The 25,139-nt window shown below is 36.5% G+C and overlaps 1 protein-coding gene across 3 annotated transcripts in view; it reads right to left on the bottom strand.

The window, feature by feature from the left end:
* Positions 1-25,139, bottom strand: part of cntn4 (contactin 4) — a 124,386-nt gene that overhangs the window by 82,163 nt on the left and 17,084 nt on the right. For 2 of the 3 annotated variants that reach the window (XM_043242038.1, XM_043242037.1), the window contains exons 2-3: positions 24,483-24,618; positions 7,640-7,769 (exon numbers count right to left, since the gene is read on the bottom strand). In XM_043242038.1, coding sequence (XP_043097973.1) covers positions 7,640-7,769; positions 24,483-24,537 — 185 coding nt within the window. In that variant the 5' untranslated portion in view covers positions 24,538-24,618. Of the gene's footprint in view, positions 1-7,639; positions 7,770-9,863; positions 10,086-24,482; positions 24,619-25,139 lie in introns of those variants that run through there. The other variant, XM_043242039.1, reaches the window with a different exon arrangement.

The following is a 25,139-nucleotide window of genomic DNA, read 5'->3' as shown; positions in this document are numbered from 1 at the left end:
GGGTGGAATAGGTGTTACCAATTGTTTTGCACAACTACCGAGTGTCATCAGACCAGAGGGTACAAATCTGGGCTGTTGAAACAAAACCTCCAAGTGCGATCCCACATGACGAGAACCAGTGAATTGCACAGTGAGTTACTAAGATCCACAATTATTAGACTCCAGAGTAAAGCACTTAGTACACTACGCTAACTCCAAAGGGATTGTCCTGCAATTAGTGCACTGTAAAGTGCTTTGCATAAAAAGTGTCTGCTAAATGAAAAGCAACCAGCTGTAGTCTTGATAAATTCAGAGGCCTGTTTTTTTCCCCCCATACCAAGATTAATGCCCAGAATGGCACGGCTTGTGACCATCCATCTTGTTGAACACAAAGTCATACAGCATCAAATGTGAGCTTTATCATGGCAGAGCACCAATCAAAACTAATATTTGCGGTGAGCACCCCCATATTATATAGCACGCGGTGTGATTACTACAGGAATTTACTGAGATTACTGAAGGAAAGAATTCATTTAAGTTATCATCGGATTCTCCTACCCTTCAAACAGCCTTATTAAAACAAACAAGCTGCCAAATCAATACAAAAACTCACATATAAAGCAGACTTTGAAACGTCTTTTCATCATTAACAGTGGTAATGGGATGATGACTGCACTTCGAGGTTATATGTGTGCGTTATGAGATTTGTAATATAGATCTATCCAAATATAGAAAGAATACAGAAGCAAATGTTTTGTTTGTTTTTTCCGTTTACACATGAGCAGCTTATCATCTGTTTTTGTTATTATTAATACTTTTTTTATAAATACCTTTTTATTTTACTTGGAAATGTTACAAATTACATGATTTTTGTCAAGATGTTCATATTTCAAATAAATATTTAATTTAATTTATTATTTTTGCAAGCACATTTTCACCTAAAATTGTGCAGATGAAGATCTCTGCTCTATAGAAAAATTCTAACTAAGTTCTTAATAACCATTGATTATTCACTATAAAAAAAATCAGACCCATATCACAAACAGGCCGATTTGACTGATGTCCTTCAATATTTTACAAAACAATATTTTAACAGCTTCTCTTACAACCTCCTATTGGATCATTACTTTCCTCCCAATTTTTAAAAACCCATAAAATATGTTAAAACAGATTTTCCTACCCATGTTGACATTTGGAGGCAGTTTAAAACTAATTTTAAACTGATTTTTTAAAGACTAACTACTATTTTACCGTTGGAACACGCACAGCTGAATCACTTACAATAACATCAGGGACCAAATTAGAACATACACGGGGTCAGTTTGGATTTCATGTTGACTTTATATAGCCAACAACCTTCAGTACACATGATAAACCATTTTTGCTTTGCTAGTCTGCTATATACGCAAGGTGCCCCTGCTTTGTGTCTGACAGGCTGATTAGCCTTACAGGCTCAATATGGTTAGGGTTAGTGGCACGTTTAGGGTTACGTCCTCGACCGCCTGTCAGGAACAAAGCAGGGCACCTTCCACCAATCTCAGCTGCAGATGTTGCAGTAGACTAAAACTGGTAAAAATGTACATCCCTGGTACAAAATAATTCATCAAAATTCTCTTGGAAGAGTATAAAACAATTGATATAACCTTATTTCCTGTCACCATTTAGGATTGCACTTATTTTAAAGCTAACAGACACGAACTAATAACCACAAAACTTCAGTTTTGAATTCATGGGTTATTGAGACGGCACCAAAAACTGGGTCTTTGGGAATAGTCCACCCAAAAGGGAATGTCGTTCCAAATCTATAACTTTCTTTCCTCTGTGGAACACATAAAAAAATAGATAAAAGATAAAAAAGAAAAAACTAAACAATAAGAAAAACGTTTGGCAACTAAACAGATTTGGTTTCCATTGATTTCCATTGTATGGACAAAAAATACAGGGGAAATTAATGAGAACCAACACTGTTTACCTAATAAGATTCCTCAGATTATCTGAAGTCTTAAGCGGACTATCCCTTTAACTAACGAGGAAACTGATGTTAATGTGGTACGTTCACACATGCTTTTCTAAATGGTGTTTGTAGTCTGACATCTTGTTTTCTTTGTCTGTTTGACATTTGTATACAGATGCTTCCTATTTTCCTAAACAAAAACAGAATCTCCCTAATGCCCTCTGAGATGCGGGTCATTTGCCGGGAAGCGAATGCGTGTCTATGCAAAGCTCCGAAATAATATGGGTGTAGCCCTACATGGCTTCTTTCAGCATTTCTGTTCTTGCGTCTAATTTGAATTTAGTACCTCTAAATCAAAGACGCCGGTAAGCCCCCCCCCTCCACCGCAGAGTGTTTTCAAAAGACAAAAAAGCAATAAATATTTCATATTTGTAGCCCACGGCGAACAGGATCGCACGTTCTTCAGAGATGCTGGTAATTGATAGGAGTGGAGAGTTTCCAAATCTCAGGCTCAATAATAAGATGATTTCCCCTTCCCGTTAGTTTCCAAGTGCCCTTTTCTGCTCCGTTTGATCTCGGAGAGGGTGATGAAAGGAAAAAGGGACGAGCAGTTGTTTCTGACAGTAAAATGTGTTTCTTGTTTGTTTGAGATTCTTGATTTGGCCATTCGTGAAGTGTAAAAGCACACTTGCAATTAGGAATAATGACAACACCACATCAAGTGCGATCAAACTTGTAAAAGAAATGTCGGTTGATACATCGCTTCTAAGACATCTAATTATATAAAATAGCATGGCATTGAAACAAGAGAAGGGTACGAATGGATGTCATCAGTTATTACTAACCCCCTGTCCCTGGAAGAAATTGAGATTTCACCACCTACAGTTCCCATCTTGGGTGACAAAACATCCAGTTCGTGTCACAGACAGCCTGTGTTTTTTCTCTTTATCTCCAAGTTTTTGTGACACATTTGCATTTTCACACTACGCCAATGCTTTGTTCTCGTTTCATCGTGGGGGCCAGAAATACCGGCGCGTTCTCCCGGAAAATGTAACAACTTCATTTCAAAAGATCAATTATCAGCATACAAATGAGAATGCTGGTATATGACAGCATGTCAAGAAACTTTGCGTAACCGTTAAAAAAACGGCCACTTCCCATCTGCTGCTGTAACTATGGCTACGGGCTGTTCCTTTGATTGACAATTCTCCCTCAACTTCACGACGAGGTGATGCAAGGAGACTCTATAGCATTCTCTAGTCTCCTTCATGTTTTAAGCTGAGGTTCTTGAAGTGAGGTAAAGAGGAGAAGTGAATTAGAGAAGGTGGGAAGTCTGAAGTATAAGGAGCAGCTGTCGTCTCAGATCAAGAGAACCAAGCAGTGTAATTTACAATAAGTTGTTAAACAATTATACTGCCTCTCCAGCCTTCTCCACAAGGAGTAGGTGTTACAAAGCGTCACACCATGGAAGGTTAACAGGGTTGTGCAATGAGCAAATAATACACCATGATTTTTTCTTCACATTGCCATGCATTACATGTGATGAATAACTTGAATAACTTACGAAACCTTTTAAAAGCGGTTACATTTTACCTGCGCTTGTTTCTATATGGCTAAAGAACATATTATTTCACTGTATTATGCCACTGTATTCACAGAGAACTGTCTAGAGTCACAAAATTATTATATCTAGTCATCAGCTATATGTTTGACCTGTTGTTTTGAGTTCAAAGCTTTTTTTAATGCAGGCCACACAGATCACTTTTTAAAACGGCAAATTCAAGCTAAACAAGCCTGCATTGACAACGAGAATTAGAAAGATTATTAATATAACCCATGTTATTTAAATTATTAAAATAGCATATAGACTTAATGAGCAATAAATATTCACCACAATGCATGATGCGATGACAAATTAAACACAGCTTCTCCTAATGAATTATTCATTTGTTTAGTTATAATATTTATAACTTGAATAAGAGAATGAAAACAGTAAACTTCAGATGATCGAAAAATAGGTTTATTTATTTATTAGCCTACATCATAGTCTCTGCTTTTCCTTTTCCTTCAGGAAACAGGCAGACTAATTATAAATAGCATCACAGAAATGAACAATAAACGATATATATTGCAAAACAAAAATTAAATAATTAATCCAAATTTGAACAATTATGAGTAAGATAAAAGATAAAGATGATAGTGGATCGCTGTCAGACGCTGAGCCGAACCAGGACGTGTTTTATTAACCTCTCTACCATCAGACTCTCCATTGCGTTTTATTTAGTGGTTCTTATACCTGTTCGGTATCCATAAATCACCTTCTTTTACTTATTTTGTCTTTATCAACTAAACTGATAACCGCCACTGAGTGAAAGGCGTTGCATAAAAATAAAAAAGCATAAGCGGCAAGAAAATATATATATTTATATATATTTATCAAATGCAGCAACGATGGTTCAAGTGGTAAACGCAATTGACTCCAAACTAAAAAGAAGAATTTTACACTACATACAAAAGGTTGAGGTTTGTACATTTCTTTTTTCGAAAGATGTTTCTTATGCTCAGCAAAGCTGCATTTAAAATGCAATAAAACATTACTTAGATATTGCTATGATTTCAAATTGGTGAACTTTCATAAGCCAGTCTTCGATATCACATGATCCTTCAGAAATCACTATAATATGCTGATGTGATGATAAAGAAAAAAATCGTCTTGTTATTATCAATGTTAAAAAAGGTTCCACAAATTTGTTTCATGAATACAAAGTCTAATAAAACGGCATTTATTTGAAATATAAATATTTTGTAACATTGTAAATGTATCTTATTTAATGCAACTTCTTGAATAATATTCTAAATTTCTTTAACCTAAATAAATTTGTGACCCAAATCCTATGAAACTTATTTAATTACTTACAAAATGCCATTTTAAATGTTTTAAAAGGTAGAAAATAAAACTAATTAGAAAAAAATTATAATAATAATTTTTTTAATGATATAATGTTTGAGTGGTAGTGTTATATCATTTAAGGTCACTACATGCACAAAAAATTAGCTACAAATAAACAAGCATTGATATAATATATAATTTCTTAATCCTAAAATTTGTCTAACAGTATAGGACTAATACCAAAATGGAAAATAGATTATTCCAGTGGTTGTGTGGCAGTGATAAAATCTAATTTAAGGCTGACTATTCCAAAAAATGACCTGTATTTGTTACACAGCACAGCATTTGCAACTCAAATCAATATTTGTCCATTCATTTATAACCAGCCATACAACAAACAAAATAATACACAGTGATCATCCTGTCAGGGTTTATTTTGTAGCAATGACCAGCCGACGGCACATTATTCCTTACTTATTTAAGCAAAATTATTATTCTGTATTTTTTATTTCTGTTTATTATTCTAAAACTGAATCAATCTGACAGCGCTATATAGGTTATACAAACAAAAGTACTTTTTATGGGTCAGATCAGGTAGAACGAGGCATTTTTTTACTTTAAAGTGTAGTTTGACATAAAAATAATAGTACTGAGGTATGATTACATAGGATCACAACATCAAACTCCTCGCGGCAGTGACAGCTTTAACCAGACGCTCCATTTGCTGAGCACATGCTTTACGTGCTCATGCTCAAACAGACATTACATAGCAGTCTATACAACACCATCTGGTTCAGGACACAGGAGGCGGTTTGAGGATCTGTTGCACACTTTAAGTCTTTCTGCGTAACACATTCTTTACTAAAACCTTCTACGAAGAAGGCAGGCTCACACCAGATGCCTTAGCTCAAAAGCTACAACCACAGCTTTGATCATCCTCCGGGCTTGTGCATGAGCTTAAAGGGTAGTTCAGCTAAAAGCATAAAAAACATTGCCATCAACCTCACGTCGACACAAAATTACATTTTACAGAATGCACTGGCCAAACATTCAAGCTTTCAAACTTCAAAAATGGCACAAAACGCTATAAAGTATCATAAATGTAGTCTTTGCCTTGTGCACTTTAAAGTCAATAATACAATAAATGTAATGCGAGTGGAACAGAAAAACAATTTAGTTGTTATTCGCTGTGAGCAATTAACTACAGATCTGCCGCAATTAAAAGTTTTATACATACTTTTTGAAGTTTCATTATATTTAAACGAAAAAGCATGGCGAAATCTATCAGAAAGTCATAGAGGTTTAGAGAGACGTGGATGCATTGGGGAGGGATAGGAGTAGTTCATGAGGTTGAACTTAATGCACTTTGAAAGTGATGGACACTACAGCTGCCGAGAGAAGGACATTCATCAAAAGGCTCCATGATTCAAGCTTCCTGACAGGAAAGAGGAAGCTACTGATTAGCTTTTCCATTAAGCTTGATCAATTCTAGAACGGCACGTATATCCGTTTTATGCAGCACGTCTGAACAGTGTCAGGGGAGCACGTTCATTTCGAAGCCATCGAACCAGAGGCTCCATTAACATGCTCAAAAACAGACTTAACTATTGAGAAATTACAGCAGGTGAAGGAGAATGAATAGGGTCACGCCGATATATTCCTTATTGTTTATAAAAAATGGCATTTTCAGCTATTTGACTACATTTTTGAAGATATTAATTACGCACTGATCAAAAATGCTTCAAATATGCTACCATTCAAATGTTTGAGATTTAAAAAAATAAGAGAAATTAATAAATGAGAGAAATTAATGGTGCTTAAAAGGTTATTCACAGTGATGCTATATAAGAAGCATTCAGTCAAACCATCTCTTTCTTACCTTTTTATAATCTGAAGAACAAAAAAAAAAAAAACTTTTGTGAAACAAAAAGGTTATTCAGATATTAAAGCTTCTTTATGGAACCATTTAGAAGGTTCTTAATGGCATCATGAAGCATCTTTATTTTTAAGATTTAAATAGAAAATTTCTATTCATCAAATAATTATTAAAGAGTACAACTGTTTTTAACATTGATATTACAATTTAGCTTTACCATTGCAGGAATATTACATTAAAAAATGTAGAAAATTTAGCCTTGATGAGCATAAGAGACATCTTTTAAAAACTTTTCAAAAACTTATCCACCACAGACTTGCGAATGGTTGTATATATCTCAATAATTATGATTTTTTTTTTTAAACACCTCTAATATGTCAAAGCGATTCAACATGTTTAACGGAAGAACTATTTAACTGAAAGAATAATTTCCACTACATTAATCTGCAATCAGTTTCCTTTATATATATATCTTTACAATTTAATATTTACCTGCATTTTTTCTTTTTTTACTCATCAAATCTATTAAGATGGAGTTTGGGGAGGGACTATCTTGGGCAACCAATAGCAGATGTGAACAGCGTCCAGGAAACCTTTATGAAACACTCATTGTTTTTAAGAAAAACTTTAATGTACAGCTATGACGGGCAGAACATCGGTCCAATGAGATTTCACGTGGGCGGGGCTACCCAGTGGAACGCTGAAGAAATAGAAAGGACAAAAACTCTCACTGGTACAATAAAGATTTTTACCGCTTATCACGTCGCACCTGCTTAGGACACGGTGTAAAGCTACTGATGCCAATGTGCACTGGCACGAAAGAGCCTATGCATTTCTGGAATCGTAAAAAAAAAAGGGGCCGAGGTACAATTTACCGAAGCACTGATGCAGATGACCAAACAGCAGCGTTTTTGCGGTGGCAAGTTGGCAGTCAACTCACCTGTATAAAGGAGCGGGGTCACCTTGTGCCTCACAGCTGAAAACCACCTCCCTGTTCTTCTCCATGGAGTCTACTGGAAACACAATGCTGCCTGGCTGCTTCGTGAACACGAGGCTCTGCAGCGTGTTGCCTACAGACAGACAGAGAGAGAGAGAGAAGGAGAGAAAGAGAGCGATCAGCATGCTCCACTTACAGACACCCAACCTGCTTGCAAAACAAGCTATTAGGCTGGTGGCTCTGAGCGGGCCAGCACTGGTAAGGCATTAGAGAGTCAAAACCACAAGCAGACAAAACATATCAATTAATTCAACTAACACCACGGCCACTGTAATGGAATCGCCGTTGATTGATATAGAACAAGGGTTTGAGGACACGCGTTCATCGCTTTCTATCACCCCTGTGGTCTGTTTTTAACCTTCGCTACGGCAGCGCAGTTGTAACGGAAAACGCTCGGGCAATTAGCCGTGCGGTAAACGCCTCTCACTTGTGATTTGAGGCTCTTCGCGTGAAGTGACACAGTGAGACTGCTCATGCAACCTACTCCGTTAAAGCAGCGTTTTTTTATTAGCGCGATGTTATTTCGAATCAGTCTGTTAAACGTATTCAGAGAAATTAATTTACATTTTAATGCTTCTTACACTTTTTCAACAAAATCTCACTCGATATGTGTTAACGTAATCAGATACAAAAATAACGTGTCAAATACATAAATATTGATAAGTGAAGCTTCACAAAAAAAGAAAAAATACACAGATAAATAAAATCATCATCAGTCAGCATTTTAATTCAATTAATAATACAAAATATACCAGTATCAAATAATAATCTAGTTATCAGCTTTAATCACTTTCATAGAAGCAATGTTGCTATTCTCAAAAATAGCACCTTTTTTTGTCTTCAAATCTGCAGTATTATTATAAAATGACAAAACTAACATAATACAGAAAGCTGAACATTAAAGTAAGCTTTTAAGTCCTCACACTTACACAAAAAAGTACCCACTGAAAAAAAGAGTGTAATGCGAATGTCACAAAACACACCTGAAGGCGATCATTTTAATAATTTTACACCCACGGCGTCAGCTGATTACATTTGTGATTTATATGTTTTTACATGTTGTTGTTTACTGCATGTTCGCTCGCTCTGTGCAAAGAAAAGCTCATTAAGTATTGCGCTTCACCTCGCTGGATCTCTGACCAACTAATCTAGCAAATTGTGCAAAAGGGAAGGAAAAAAAACTGATGAAGTAGAGCCGAGACTAACTTAGTCTGAAACAGCCATAAGAAGCTCTAAAGGTCATCAGAAGCTCTAACAAGCAGCGGGAGGGTGGTCATATCGTGATCAGCACAGCAAATGAATACAAGCATCTAAAACAATATTCAAAACATCATTTAAACGAGCAAAATATGGGGAGAAAGCAGAAGAAATTATAACCTATTTCTTTAGGTTCTTTTCTGCGAAATACATTTAATTCCATTTACTGAAAAATGCTTTCTGGTTTGAGAGCTTGTATTGCTTGCAGGAGACAAAGTGAGAGATAAACTTTAAGCTCTTTAAGGAGCAAAATGTTGGATTTTCTTTTTCCTGGAGTCTTTTCTAAAACATTATTTCTTTTTAGGCAGCTTGGTTGCATAATGCTTTTGCCATAAGCCATGTAAATGTGCTTTGTAGCTCAGATAATATTCAAAATGTGTCAGCCCCCCAAAATCCAATAGTTAATATATTACAAATATATTTTTACATTTCTTCTGGATACGCAAAAAAAATTAAAGGGCAATTTTTTTTTATCAGTTTCACAGAACTGTGTTCCAAAATGTATTTATAAAAAAGGGTATCGGCTCACTCCATATGAAAAAATAAAACTATTTAGATTTAAAGTAAAATAGCCTAAAATAAAATAAAATATTTTATGAATAAAATAACAACAACAGTACAACTTAAAATTCATTCGGTAGGATGTCAGTTCCAGCATTTCTATCAAATACCTTTCTAAACATAACAGATAACTACCGTAAATTCTGGACTATAAAGCGCCCCTGCATATAAACCGCATCCGCTCTATTTTTAAAAAATAAAAATAAAAAAATAAACAAGCCGCACCTGCATACAAGCCGCATCCGCTCTATTTAAAAAAGTTTTGCAAGCCACAGATATGTATGTTTTTAGATTAGATATATACTACAGGAACAGAACGATTTTGAATTGTAAATGTACATGTATGTACCTAAATAGATCTTTCATTTTCAGGTTCTGGCCACCTGCTTTTATGTCCCCTGAAAGCTTTCCTCGACTTTGGGCGTTGCATGAGCTCTTCCCGCTGCCTCCTCCAGCGTCTCACCATAGACTCATTGACGCTAAGCTTCCGAGCAGCAACGCGGTTTCCTTCTTGTATAGCGAGATCGATGGCCTTCAACTTAAAACTTCTTCGTGTGGGTTCCATGATGAAGGGGTGAGGATTTGTGAGGATTTGGAGTCGGACTTCTACCGACTTATATCTGCTAAAGAGGAACTAGCGTATTCTTCTTTGCATTTATTTTGTCTTAGTTTGGATTCTAATTCCGGCTAGAGCGCCCCTAGCGGTGGGAAAAAATCTGCAGAATAGCCGCACCTTTGTATGATCCGCATGGTTCAAAACCTATGAAAAAAGTAGCGGCTTATAGTCCAGAATTTACGGTAGTCATAAAGCTGTCATTTTTTTTTTCAAATTGAGATTTATACATCATCTGAAAGCTGAATAAATAGGCTTTCTATTGATGTATTTGTTACAACAGGACAATATTTGGCCAAGATACAACTATCCGAGGGTGCAAAAAATCTAAATATTTTCCATAAAAAAATAATATAATAAATAAATTATATCAAAAAAAAAATTCGGCCCATACAACGTATGTCTGGCTATTGCTCCAAATTTACCTGTGCAACTTAAGACTGGTTTTGTGGTCCAGGGTCGCAAATATATTACATTTTACAAAATGAAATCGATTGACCACCTCCTTTCAAACGACATAATTTGAGGATATATTTAAAATATGAAAATACGTATAAACATTTCTCAAGTAAAACGCTTTGTAATGTGATCAAACATCAAAAAGATAACCAGCTCTGATGTTCTGTTTCATCTCAAAATTGCGTGTCAGTCACTATTCGCCATCCATTCTGCAAGAACTGATGCGTCTTTCAGGGGTAAGTGGATACTTACATCACCGGCAAAGAGCGAATTCGGTACTAAGTGCCTTATTTTGCAACCTTCATTTTCACTTTGTTGGATTGGGGTGTGTGTGTGTGAGCAAGCTTGAACAGTTGTCTACACATTAACAAAGTAGAATCTCATCCACAGTGGATAAAACTAAAAGATAAAAAGAGCAAGGTGAGTGTGTGTGGATTGCTGCCACCTGTACAGTTGCTCTCTAGGTCCCAGGTGCTTTAATTGGGCTTGTTTTGCTTCCCATCACACAGACAGATACTTCATCGTGGCTCTAACTATCTCCGCTAATTCTGCCTGTGACATGACAATGACAGCCCCTTATTTCAGTGTCAGAGACACCGCGGTGCATTCCCTCTGTACCGGCTGATAAACACTGCTCCACAACCACTGTTACACAACCTGTTTGGCAAAATACGAGGAAGTTTTTAGGATATAAAATACAACCTGAAAATCTAAATGTATTCTTTACTGGTTTAAATATACACAATTAAAGAACAACAGATTTGGATCTTTTCCATGCAATAACAACAAATTTCCATCTTTAGCACCACTTTTTACATCAGACCTCGATTATGATATCAAATAAAAAGACGCTAAATTAATATAAAAATGGAAATATAATAAAAATTAATAGAATAATAAAATATAATAATAATAAATAAATATAAATGATATGAATATATATACGCTACTATTCATAAGTTTGGTAGGATATTTGACTAAGGAAGCATTTTTTTGAAAAAACAGTAAAACAATAATACAACGAAATAAGATTAGAATGTAAAATTGTATATTTCAACAATGTAATTTATTGCTCTGATGGCCAGTGAATATTCAGCACCTTCAAAAATCACTGCAATATGCTGATTTGTGACCCAAAAAATTAAATAATGTTTTACTGCTCACAATGTTTGTGAAAAGTGTGATATATATCAGTCATATAAAAGTGGCACATACTATCCGTATTCTGTCATAGTAAGGGTTCCAATAAAAGTTGACCTATCAAGCAACTTACCTATCAACCAAGAGTTTCTACATATTTAAAGCACCACAGACACAATGTCTACACTATTTTGGCAAATCCAATTAACTGGCACAAAAGAAAGTATTTATCAAAAACACTTTTTAATCCATGTGGGATTTCCTTAGCCAGTATGTACACAATTCCAGAGGGAGAGCTCTAAAAATATTCTGCATGTTTGACACTGGAGTGCTATATTGTCATATGTTACTGTTGATGTTGGATGCAGAGGGGCCAATCACCTGTACAAACACAAACGGAATATATCCAGAGGACATATGACACAAGGCATGAGACATATTTCACAAGCCTTGCATCATGTCTCGCTCCATGACAACGTACAGCAATGAATAACAACACCGCTATTACCTACAAGACATTTCTAAGAGAACTTCCTAGCCATCTGAGGTTAACACAGGAAAGAATAAACAAAGTTAACCTTTTAATTAAAACCAAGATCTTTAAAGTCGAATTAAACAATGGCACTAGCACAATTATTCAAGAACAGGTGCGTGCATCCTTAGGGATGAAGAGTGGGTTCAAAACTGCAAGAGTGCACCTCCTGTTCTTCAACCAGCATGTGTTGCGATCAACAGCATATCCCAGTCAGTCAATTAACAACGCATGCTCATTAAAAGATCCCAGCAGTGTCAAGAAAGACAAATTAAACATGACAGGGATTAAACTTTAGTCTCCCTCACATTTTTCCTCATTGAATTACATTAGCTCCTCAAAAACACCTCAGCTTGCTCTGGCAAACATATTATGAGCACTAAGAGAAAGTCAGAGAGAACGGGAGAAGCTAGGAACTTTCATTCGCGATTTCCATGAATAAAACATTTATCGATATATGCATATGCAGGAGAAAATGTCGAGCAAGCGCAACCAACAACAAAATGAAGCAGGTGCCAGAAAGGGAAACAAAAAAAAAAAAAAAAAAACAGAGAGCGGTAGGAAAGAAAACAGGGCCAGCGAATCGCTGACATCACCAATTAGCAAGGGCTTGCCTGCGCAGCCATCTAGGGATGCGTGCGTCTTCATGCAGCCACGAGAAGAATAATTGAGTCCCTAGAGATAGAGCAGGTGAGTCCACCTGGAGCGAAACAAGGGCTTCTGTTACTCAGAAACAGTCTTGGCTTTCATCAACAAGAAGTCAGCTCCCCGCTAATTCTGTCATCAATGAGCTGCAATGAAAGCTAATGAAAGCTTTAATGCAGTCACTTGCAGGAAGCCGAGCGGCCCGGTATTAAGACGTCATCCTGCGCGAGATTATTTTTCACAAAGTCAGGAGGTACTTGAAATATCACAGGCGCTGGAGTGTCTCACTAAAAATTGATTACTTGGGGGTTCTGGTCTCCTTCAAAGCCAGATGGAGAGACTGAGGCTGAGGCTGCAGAAATGCAGAAACGGACGAGGATCGGGACAGCGCTGCATCACGGCTGCAGCTGTACTCCCCTAGATGCTCTTTTTGAGGGGTCCGCAGGGCTGTGCTAATAGGACACTGCCGCTGTTGGCCTGGCAACGAAACATGGGGTAGCGTAGACCAGATGCCGCTGACCACAGAAAGGTTACTGCATCCATTGAACGACGAGAGTGCAAATAGCTATGGGAAAAAGAGCAATACCATGACAAAAGGTTGCAAGTTTCTCTTATCTCATTTCCTCTCATGTCTTACTCTGAGGTTTACAATGATTTAAGATAAGGGGAAATTGGAAACATGGGATGAATCTCTGAATTGAGTCATAAAAGCGGAATTTACTATATAATGCAGAATTTTTAAATGAGACGTATTATGGCTCCTTTTACAGTATGCAATATTGTAAGTCTCAGGTGTATCCAGAATGGATCTGTCGAGTTTCATGTGCTTGTGGAACAGATCGTTTCTTATATCATTTTATAAATGATATAAGAAAATGCCTATTTTGAGTGGAAGCAGAAACATGCTGTTTTCGTGCATGTCTCTTTAAATGCAAACGAGCTGCTGCTCTTTTCCAGAAGAGGGCTCTGCTTTTAAAGCTTGTATCTCAGATACTCTGCTAAAAAAACATCTGTTTGGTTTTAATTATTATTTCTATCGTGCTAAAATCTGACAAAGCATCTGTCCCACGGCATGTGAAGACTAAACTGAGTTCCCTTACACGTTTTATGGTGCTTAAATTCTAAAATACACACAAGTGAATAAACACTAGTTTAAAAAAAAAAAAAAAAAACAGTCGGTTATGTCTGTGTAGGTAAACAGATGGGAAAGAAATTGCACGTTAATATTAGATCTGTGTGGAGCTGTCGGAGCTCAGTGCAGCCAACGACCATACATTTAGCATGCTTAGCTTGAACCTTCGCCATAGTGTTAGAACTGGTACAGCATCGTTGCTTGTGAAAACTCAATGGAGGCGTCGTAGGTAGAACCTTGCACATTAAGGGATGGTAATATTATATTAAAATCTCCTTTCCACATCAATTTGGAGCTAAATTTGCACAAGCTTGAAGAGAAGAAACATTACCAAGAAACATTTGTGTTTTTTATGTTTACTGGGTTAGTAGATGAACCAGGTACCTGATTATGGCACTTAAACATGTAAAAAATCTGATTTCAATTGGTTAGACATGCTTCTTAAATACTAAAATTTAACATAACAATTAAAATGGAATGTGTATGTATATAAACAAGTCTTTTTTAGAACTTGGACGGATGTAGTAGGTCATCCAGTTTCTTTCCACCTATTTTGAATACTATAAATTCGGACATACTATTCTTTTGGCATACTGTATTTGATTTTGTATAAAGGGATACCAGGAAGTCTCTAAAAAACCCTTCAGCTCACTTTTGTTGCTAAAGTTTAGTTAAAATTAAAGCCAAATTAAAGTTTGTCTGTTTGTTTTTCAGCACATTTATTTATAAGTGTCTAATTGGCATTTGTGTATTGAGGGCAGTTTGCAATATAAAAAAACAAAATAAGGCAATAATGAGAGTAATAACATGGCAGATTCTTGATAGGAATATCTCATTGTCATTTCTACCCTGTTCAACTCTGTTCTGTTCTGTGACACATAATTTACTGGGACATTGTCAGCATGCAGACTGCAATGCTGGATCAATGCGAAGCAAGAAGACCTGTGATTGGTTCAGGGCTCTTGACACGCTCCAATCATTGATCAAGCCCCTGAAAATTCATGAGCAAAAATTCCAACATGTATTGAAGGCTTTCATAAATCTGCCCCTGAGAGTATTAGTTCCGCTGTGTGGCTAAATCATGGGCTGTCAATAATTCAGCTGAAATAATTCACTTCTCAAGTGCTTCTGACAGCCAAAATATATAACAAACTATGCATGATAATGAGCAAAATCAGTTGCGGCAGCTGCTAAGACTAGTTTGTGTTTGATTAATGAGGTATTAATTAATCTTAACACTGCGCTACTCTTTGTAATGATCAGATTAAAGGTTTCTAAATCTCAGCTATAGCTGCTTTTATTAATGAAAAGAGATGTATTGGAGCAAGAAGATCAATATTCAGAGTCTCGTGCGCTAGACCAATTTTTGATGAGGCGAATGGAGATTAAATAATGCTATCTTCAAAATCTTCAAAACGCTAACAAAACTGTACCAAAACGTGCTTTTGTAGGCATGCAATTATGTTTGTTCTTGGACACAAAATACACAATACCATGCCATTGTGGTATCAGATAGTAACAGGGTTTTTGTAGCTAACTGAAAATGAATGACCAAAAATTTAAATAAAATTTAATTTAGTCTAACTTTCATCAAGTTTAGTTTAACTTAATGAACAAACCAACTAAATTTAGGTAAAAAATAAACAGAAACTGTACAGCCATGTTCAAAAAAGTAATAAAAACGACCAAGACAAAACAAAATTACAAAAATTCAAATGATACTCACAAGTGATCATTTAGTTGTGGTAAATTCAATGTAAAGCATAGCCCTGATTAACTTATTGCATTCATGAATAAATATAAATAAATATCATTATATTATTTACATTTATTCGTAATAGCAATCATCACAATAACGAACGCTGCAATAATGTATTCATTAGCCTCAACTGTTCAGCTTCAACGCTTCCCACGCAGGTGTAATAGATCACCTGTTCTAAAATGTCCTTGACTGAGCTGAATGTAGACCCGAAACAATAATTTTTTGATACTAAATGAAATAAATTTCCAATGGCTAAACAGAAAAAGTTCAGCAAACTAAATACATAAAACTGCACGCTTACATGCATATTTCTAAACTATCCATTTACTGAAGTCTGACATTCTCTATTCACACGTTCATCACGCCGCCGCTAAATGACAAGTGTCAGACATCTCAAGAATGTCAAACTTTAAGAGTGCTTGTATAATGCAGAATGCTACACTTTTATATTCGATTCATTGCAGTGTCTGTCACCATGACAACATACAGTACCTTTACCTTCACAATTGTAACACAGCCTGCGTGTGACGGTGACCTCATATGCCACGTCTTGAAATCAAGCTTGGCAAAGAGCCGGAATCGATCAATTGAGCACCAAGTCAAAAACTCCAGTTAACTTTTCTCGCTCTTTCGTCTGAGTGTGGATTTGAAGATTCCACTCTTATTCATAAGGATGAAAGAAACTATGATGGCAAAAAAAGGGATGTCTCAAGGTGAGAACATCATACTGAGAGGACTTCGTATTGAAGACAAATGGCTATTTACTGTATTTACTTCAACTTCAGACTCGCAGGCAAATGTAATCCGTTTTATTGAAAACACACACATTTCTAGAGCTTTCAGTGTGTCTTTTAAGGGAAAGCCATTAGAGCTTACAAGCTTTAAACTTTTCAAATCCCATTCCAAATACACAAACCGCAATCTCTGTGACCAGGTGACCATGCGAATGTACAGATCTCACCGCAAACCACCATGTGAATAGAGAATAAATTACAACGAGCAGACAAGGCAAAACCTTCTTTAGAAAATCCAAAATCTATTGCATTAATTTCCGCACACCATAAGCCACGGGCAGAGCAGCTTTTCTACGCTCAGCTCTTATAGATATGGGCAGATAAGTCTGTTTAGAACCCAGACTTGAAGCCAATTGTGTGCTTGTTCTCCCTTGGGTTTGGAAAAAGCTCGACTTTGAGATACGGGCCGCTCTTTTTATATCTGTAAATCCAACCGTGGCAGACGACACACGGCGTGCCCTGGTGAACTTTCGAGAAAACGTATTCCTCCATGCTCGATGAGGCCTCCAACACATCTGATCATGCATTTGTTGGGGAAGGGAGCGACAGAAAGCTATATAAATTGGTTCAAGGTCAGGGAACGATGGAAAAGCTGCCCGTATTGTTCATGCTCTGCGGGAGCCATTAGAGTGAATGGGGTTCTGTGAGATGGGGCTAGTCCGGCGCCAAAGGGGAATATCCATCTTTGGGTTGATAAATGATAATGGTAAAGAAAAAGATATAGATATGAGTACTTCAGCCACATGTGGATACGATCTATATTAAATTGTGAGAGGCGGAAAGAATGGGAATAATCATGGTGGATGTTTTATGCTGCTTTGAATAAATGCATATTGCTTTTCCAGGAAAGGACCGTTCAGAATTGAGTCTGTCAGATTTTACCTAGATTTAACTCTTCGCTAATCCTAAATATAAAAGTTGCGTTTTAAAACACAGACAGAGATATTTCATGAAATGCTAATTAAATCATGAGAAACATAAATGAATCAAGCAAACTACAACCAATATGTGCAAAATGTGTCTTTTTTTTCAAAATTTGAATTCATTGTTTTCTGCAAAAATGTCAGGCCGGTGTAACTTTTTCCAGTGCTGTCCATTCTTTTCTTCACAAAGTTATCTTGGTCTACTTGTGTTGTTGTTGTGTTGCAGTACACAGCTCTCCTTTCAGTGTGTGTTTCTAAGACTGGCGTACAAGAAAGAACAAACATCATATCTTCCAACTGGATGACAAAGTGCTCTTTTTGACCTCTTTTTCATCTACAACCCCTTCCTCTACTCTGTCGGGATATTGTTTCGAGGTTCCAGGTCTCTGCCTGTGAGCAACACTTGCCCGAGGCAAAGTCTATTGGCCTTCCCATGAGACACAGCAACTTGTCTGGAGAAAGTGGCCCTCTGATCTGCATGAAAGCAGCATCTCCCAGCCACAGGCTCAAAGAAACAGCAACAAATACGTAAAGCAAATCAGGAAGCAAAACCACACAGATCCCACATCCCAATCTCTCACTACAGGCAGCTGTGTAAACCTGCCCTCAAAATACCACAAAGAGGCACAATAAGAAATCACAGGAAATATAAAGACATGAGCTGGGATTTTTGGATGAGTGACAAGCATATTTTCACTACAGAGGAGCTTGGCACGGGAATCTGTTTGATGACTTCAATTTGTTTCAGGGGTGACAAGGGATTTGCATGGGGCCAAATGTTGGGATTTATTTGCATAGAATTCTCATGCCACAGTGACACCTTTGATTTTGTTCACCCTCACATTATCCCTCTCTCGCTCTTTCTCTATTTAGTCATCTGGTGGGTGGACAGTCCATATGCTTATCATGTACATAGCACACTCCCAAAGTACAAAATTATTCTTGGATGAAACAAAACAATATATATGTGTATATCGCATGCTCATAAAAGCTGCATTTATTTGATCAAAAGACAGAATATTTTGTTTCAATTTAAATTAGCAGTTTTATACTTTAATACGTTCAAATAGTTTTGGATTATTGAATATTTATGAGCCATTACTTCAGTCTTCAGTATCACATTAACTTTCAATATCCATTCTAATATGTTGAATTATCAATGATAGAAACAGTTGTGAGGCTTAATATTTTTAAAGCTTGTGACACAAGTCTTTGCTAATACTTTTCATAGTTTTAACAAATCCTTGATCTCTTTAAAAAAAAAATTAATATAAATAAAATATTAATAAACTAACAAATGAATCCAAGACAATTATTCAGTGGATCCGATCATTTTAAACAAATGCATTTATATATACAAAATCTCAATAAGACTAACTAATTCTAAAAATACTAGTCACTTTAGCATTTTGAAGACTTTTTTTGTTTTATTTTTTTAATTAGTAGCACTGCTACGTCACCACTTCCCTACACTGGTAGTGACTAAATCAATCAATTAATTAAAATCAAACCAGTCTTCTAACCACCCAACGGGCTTGGTTTCAGGCCCACTTTGAAAAACCTATAGCACCTCAAATTACTCTCACATCAAATAGACACAGGATTTATTCTTTCTCACGTAACTCTCAGTGTCTATCTTTGGAGATCAATAAAGCTTATACCATGTGGACTCAACCCACTAATCTGGGCATAGGCAATCAAACCTCTGATGCATAAAAACCAGAAGTGTCACTAGAACAAATTACTGATGTCAGTACTGTGGTTTCTCATTGTTTCATCATTCCATTATCAAAACATCTTCAATTCAAAAGAATTCTTCCATTCAATAGAAACATATATATATATATATATATGTGTGTGTGTGTGTGTGTGTGTGTGTGTATTATTTCAAAATGTAATTTTTGATCAATTTGGTGCATGTTTGTTAAATATATACACTTCTTTAAAGAGAAAGAAAAAATCTTGCTGACCGCAAAACAAAACAATGCATGATGCAAATATATATATATTTTTTGCATGCAGGTCACCCTGTTGCCTGTCCTGGCCGGTGTCTGATATGGGCCACATTTAAAAGGTCACAAAAAACATCACATTTGAGCAAACAATAATAATTCCGGTCTGTGCTATGCAATATAATAAGTGCCTTTGTCTAGTATACTAATGAAGACAACGGATGAGCTGTGAATCCTCACCACACACGAAAACCGAACATGTATTCCACCTGGTATAGAGTCAGGTACGCGCGTACACATCTATACGCACGCAAACCAATTAAGATTCATATTACCAATTCATATTCACAAGCACAGAGGCGTGTGGAATATGTGGTGTGAAATGTGATAACATACGATACAAAGCTCAATGACTGCACTATTTCTTGCTAGTAGAAAGACAAACACTCGGGATACATACGCACGCTCTAGATCTGCACACCAACAGCTTTGAAGAAAAAGATCACACAATGTGATTGCATAGTTTTTCAATATAGAGAGTCGTGGAGGCGAGTCATTTGGTGTTCTATTAGCATTTGTATGCGCCGTGCCAGCGGTAGGTCGGGCAGACAGTGCTTCTTAGAACATAACACCTCACGGAAAGCAAAAATTGTTTTGTGAAAATGCTGTTTACAGAATCCCCACTGGGCCTCGCCTTTACAAGCCATGAATAACTTGGTCACCAAATGATAGGTTTCTGGGTCCCGCTGTCTGCCTTTTCACCTGTGAGTGGTCTATATAAACCAGGCATGCAAAATAAAAGCACGGGAACAAAGACTGTGTCTGAGCTGATTGCTGTATCGGAACGATCTAACCCCCAAATTAGTCAGAAAAGAAGATGCACTTAAATTATTATACGCCCACAGTTCAAGCGCATGTCTACCGACAGCCTGTCAAAGACAGAAAATTGTAGGAAAGTACTACGATAGCCCCACGGTTAATTAACAGACTATATTGGTACATTTTAAATCTAATGTACTGATGAGTTTAAAAATGCGTGAAGGACATTTGAGAGACAGAGAGGTTAAGTTTACAGCGAAAAACAACTTTAATTTTTGCTTCAGAAGAATGAAAGTCAAATTTAGCACTTTATAGCATCAGTTCCCTTCCATTTTCATAATGTAAAAAGAGAAACTGAGCTCAAAAAAAAGAAGAAAAGTGTAAAACAAAGTTTCAATGGGTGTTAAAGGTTCTATATGTAAAACCAGATGCCAGGAAAAACCTTTATTTTTTTAATAGTCAATTTTGGTGCATGGGAAGTCACACATGCTTGAAATAAATAAAAAAAATGCATTTTTGTTTTCAGAACTGAACTGAAATGGCTCAGATGTTTTGTGGAATTAGGAATTGCATCCTTTTTGTTTGCAAAAATCTTGTGGCCTATTAGCAGCCGATGGCAAAGAGCACTTCACTGTCTGGAAGAAATTTGTAATCAAAAACGAAAAAGGTGGGCAAATGAAACAGCTCAGCTGGTAAGGGAAAATGTCAAGTGGTTTGTTTGTAAGGCTCGAGTATTGAACTTCCACACACATGCTTCAACAAGCCACTGACAGCAAGAAACAAACATCTCAGTCCTTTTAAGTTCAACTCACCTGCTCAAATGTAAAAGCAAATCACGATTTAGCTACATTCACCTACGCCTTCTCCAATTTCCTTTCATTGCATCATTTTCTGTTTTGATTTACCTCAGTGGAATGCTACAATGTCACTTTGTGTCTTTTCAGACGGCGTCTCAGATGGATACATCAAATGGCACAGAATAGAGGAATTAAGGTGAGAGATGATGGTTAAAATGTATCCAACTTTTGGTGTTCTTACATGTGCGTGTGCGGATATACATATATAATCAATGGAATGTGATTAATAAAATGTAAAAGTGATGTAAAGCAAAGTAATTTGGAATACAAAGATGCAATTTATTTTATATGTTGATTTTAAATTAAGTGTTACATCATGTGAATACTGTGCTTATGCCAAACCCTTTTCCTAATAAAAAGCACCAATTAAAAAAAAGTTAGTCATAAAAGGCATATTAATACACTGACATAAAATAACCATCGTACGTAGAAATTGACAGTTCACCCAAAAATAAATTATTTTTGCAATTATTTTTTTTAGTCTCCCCAGAAAAAATATTCTGCACAACAGTGAACCCAAATGATGTGTGCATGCAAAACAAGAAAAATAAAAAGCATACAGGTTAGGAATGGCATGAGGCTGAATAAAATAAAATTTAATAAATGCAAAAAAATATATTTTGTCCAACATTGGACCACATTGACTTTACCATTGTTTGTACAAAAAAAAAAGTCATACAGGTTTGGAAAGACATGAGGAAAAGTAAATAATGACCGAATTTTCACTTTTGGGTGATATCGTCTGCCAGAAAAGGAAATCATGTTGCTTGAAGTGTTCCTTGAATCATGACAGCGTGTTGAAGAAACCCAAATCTAAAATAATGAGCCTGGCCCTGAGTCAATGAGAACAAGAGAAACAGACAGGGAATTAGAATGCAGCGTGTGTTTGGTTGAAGTGTGTGTGTGATGCTAAGGTAATCACATGCTAACTGGGTGGGCGATCAGGGTGGAGTGACGTGTGTGTGTGTGTGTGTGTGTGTGAGGCAGACAGCTCGCCCCTGTCACTACGCACTGCTGTGAGAGAACAAAGGAAGATGCCTAGCAGGGGATGGAGATCATTGCGGTCCCCTCTCAGCATTCTGAGCAGTCGCCCTGCCAAGCCTCGTCTTTTCAGGGGCAAACCCTCCTCGTCTCTGCTGTTCGGCAGGTTGCACGACCTTTCCTGTCAGTTCGGCATTAAAAGGGAGTACAACACTACAACAACCAGTGCCACCCACCACTAACTGAAAATACAAGGCAAGAACAAAGATCTCTCAGTGCAAGAAAGTCAAGTACCACCAAACACAGTGTCTTTTCTGATCCAAGCATGTGTTGGGAGATAATGTAACTGAACAGATGAAAGGAATAGTTCACCCATAACTGAAAATTCTGTCACTATTTACCCAACCTCATGTCATTCACATTCATTGTAATTGCGTGGAAAAGAGCGGCCAGTGTGGAAGAAAAGAAGTCTCACATGAGGTGAGTGAATTTCCCTTTGAAAGGGAACTTCAGTCTTCAAATACACATTTTGACAACATTAAAAGCGAAGTTCAGAGAATTTTCATGGAATTTATTCTGCTCCTTTCAGCAGCTGAAAAGTTGCAACTGCATTTTCAATGCTGTCATGGGTTGGTATATACACTACAGATTTAAAAGGCACACCTATTCACTATTTTCTTCAATTAGAATAATAAGTGAATCGAATCATAACTATTTTAAATTTTAGCTCCTTCCAAATCACTACTCCTTTAGGACATTCCTCAACCAGCCTAATGAGGATCCTAAAAAAATACTTAGGCTCTTGCTGGATTCTTTTGCTGCCAAAAATATATATATATATATATATATATATATATATATATATATATATATATACACATCTGATTTACCAACACGAAAGGTATAGAAAATGCTCATATTATACATTTTTCATAGTTTGTGACAATTGTGGATCTTTCTCTTACATTCCTTAAATTGGATGACTTCAGTAGATAATTAACAGGACATCATCATCATCGAGGTAAAAAGTGCTAATTTCACACAGGCAGTGTTAAGTGCGAAATGGAACCGCTTCTCCGAATCAGATTATGATTGATGTATAAGAGCCCCCAGGTAAAAAAGAAAGTATTAATAGAGATAATAGCCACCTTAATTGTTCCTTAATTAAATATAAAATATATTCAAGATACGAGTTTGAATACACGCGTATCATCATTTCCTCTCTTTGTACATTAATTAACAACAAAGACTTTATAGATAGATGAGGGGGGTGAGTTTTACTTCCCTACAGCCCTAATTTTCTCTTTTAAAACACTGTGAGTGGGAAGGATCATTGACTTCAATGGCGTTGCACGGTATGAACTTTATAGGTTTGCAACTAGTTGGTGTTGACTAAAAAGTCGCTGGGGAACAATTTCCGTAGTATTTCTCTCAAAACATCCACCTCACAAAACACAGTAAGCAATGAAAACATTTGTCAGTGATAATGAGAATGAGATTAAAAAAAAAAAACACTTCGTTGTGACGAATTAAAATCTAGCAAATGGCAAATGCACAGGTTAACTTGAACCGAATCACACACCAATTAAACTTAATTTAATAAATGTTTGACTCATTTTAAAAGGAAACTTTCATCAAAATACAAAAACTATGACTGAATAAAAGACTGTAACAAAAAGAAGCATTGAAACCCTATCAAACAACCAATCAATCAATCAGTCAGTCGATTAATCAAATCGGCCTTAATGTAACACTGATAAGACAAGAGCTCAATATCACACTTCTTTAGCTCTGTTTTTCTCAAAGTAACACTCAGTAATTGGCTTTCTGTAACAAGTCATTTTCAATTGTGCAGCAAAGAGCACCTCTGGGTCAGTAGCGTCCCCCAGAATTTAATTTCAGACTGCTATAAATTATATCAGTCTGACAAAGAATAAAGATTTGGATTTTTCCCTCTTCTTGATTAAATCTCACATTCTTAGCTATCAGTACATTCAATTTATTATTTTTCATCTTAGTATCCTATCTTGCAAGCCGATCATCTCATTTATATTCAAAACTATCAAGCAAACAGCCGACAGCCCTTCCTCTCGGATCTGGCCACTGGATCCCGTTATTTACGTTAACAATCGCTCTCCTGTTAACTGAACTGCACAGTAACTTCTGTTGTGACTTTTCTTTTTCCTTTTTAATGATTAGGCCTATTATTCGCTAATATAAATTGCATTCGCGTTGGTTGCAAGCTCTGTGACGTCTTTTCAGACGGTCCCCTGGCCTATATACATAGGAATACGGAACCAGACTTCACAAAAAGAAGCTGCCATGCACGCATCAAAAGTTCTTAATAAGATACTTTTACCTGCAAGGCACCCCAGGAATGACTGCAGAACCAGCAGTTTCCATAGCAACTTCATCTTCACTTTGGTACGGTCAAAGTCAACTCACATCCAATCACAAAGGTATGGAGGCCTCTCTGTGGTTTCTCGTTCTTCACTCTGCAAGGAACAGAAAAAAATTAGGTGCTTAGTTTGATTCAAAGATCCTCCACTCTGGTAAAGTTCTAGTAATAGTTGACCGAGTTCTAATGCAGAGCGCCGCCATAATGTTTCAGCATTTCAGTTCTGATTCAGTTCAATTTGGCACCTGGAATAAACATGTTGAATATGCTTTTCATTATAAAATGATGTTCACCATGTACAATGTAACCTTTTTTTTTTAATCAGAGTATATTTACAAGAAGGCACTATTTCGATTTTTCTACTTGAGAGTTTCAAGCTTAATTCAACACATGCCGTTTTTTTTGGAATTGTGAAATTCACTTTATGAATTTAACTTATGTTATGTGACATACTGCCAATTCGAATAAACCAACAAATAAATAAATAAACCCATCAGGAAGTAGGGGATTGAATAGTGAAAAGTGGTCTCTACATAAATGACAATATATGACACATATATGGCATTGTTGAATAAAGTTGTTGTTATTGTTTTCTTTGCCCATAAATAGTATTCTCGC

The sequence above is a fragment of the Puntigrus tetrazona genome, chromosome 6 (genome assembly GCF_018831695.1).
Source record: "Puntigrus tetrazona isolate hp1 chromosome 6, ASM1883169v1, whole genome shotgun sequence".
Classification (NCBI taxonomy): domain Eukaryota; kingdom Metazoa; phylum Chordata; class Actinopteri; order Cypriniformes; family Cyprinidae; genus Puntigrus; species Puntigrus tetrazona.
This window is presented reverse-complemented; position numbering and strand designations above follow the sequence as displayed.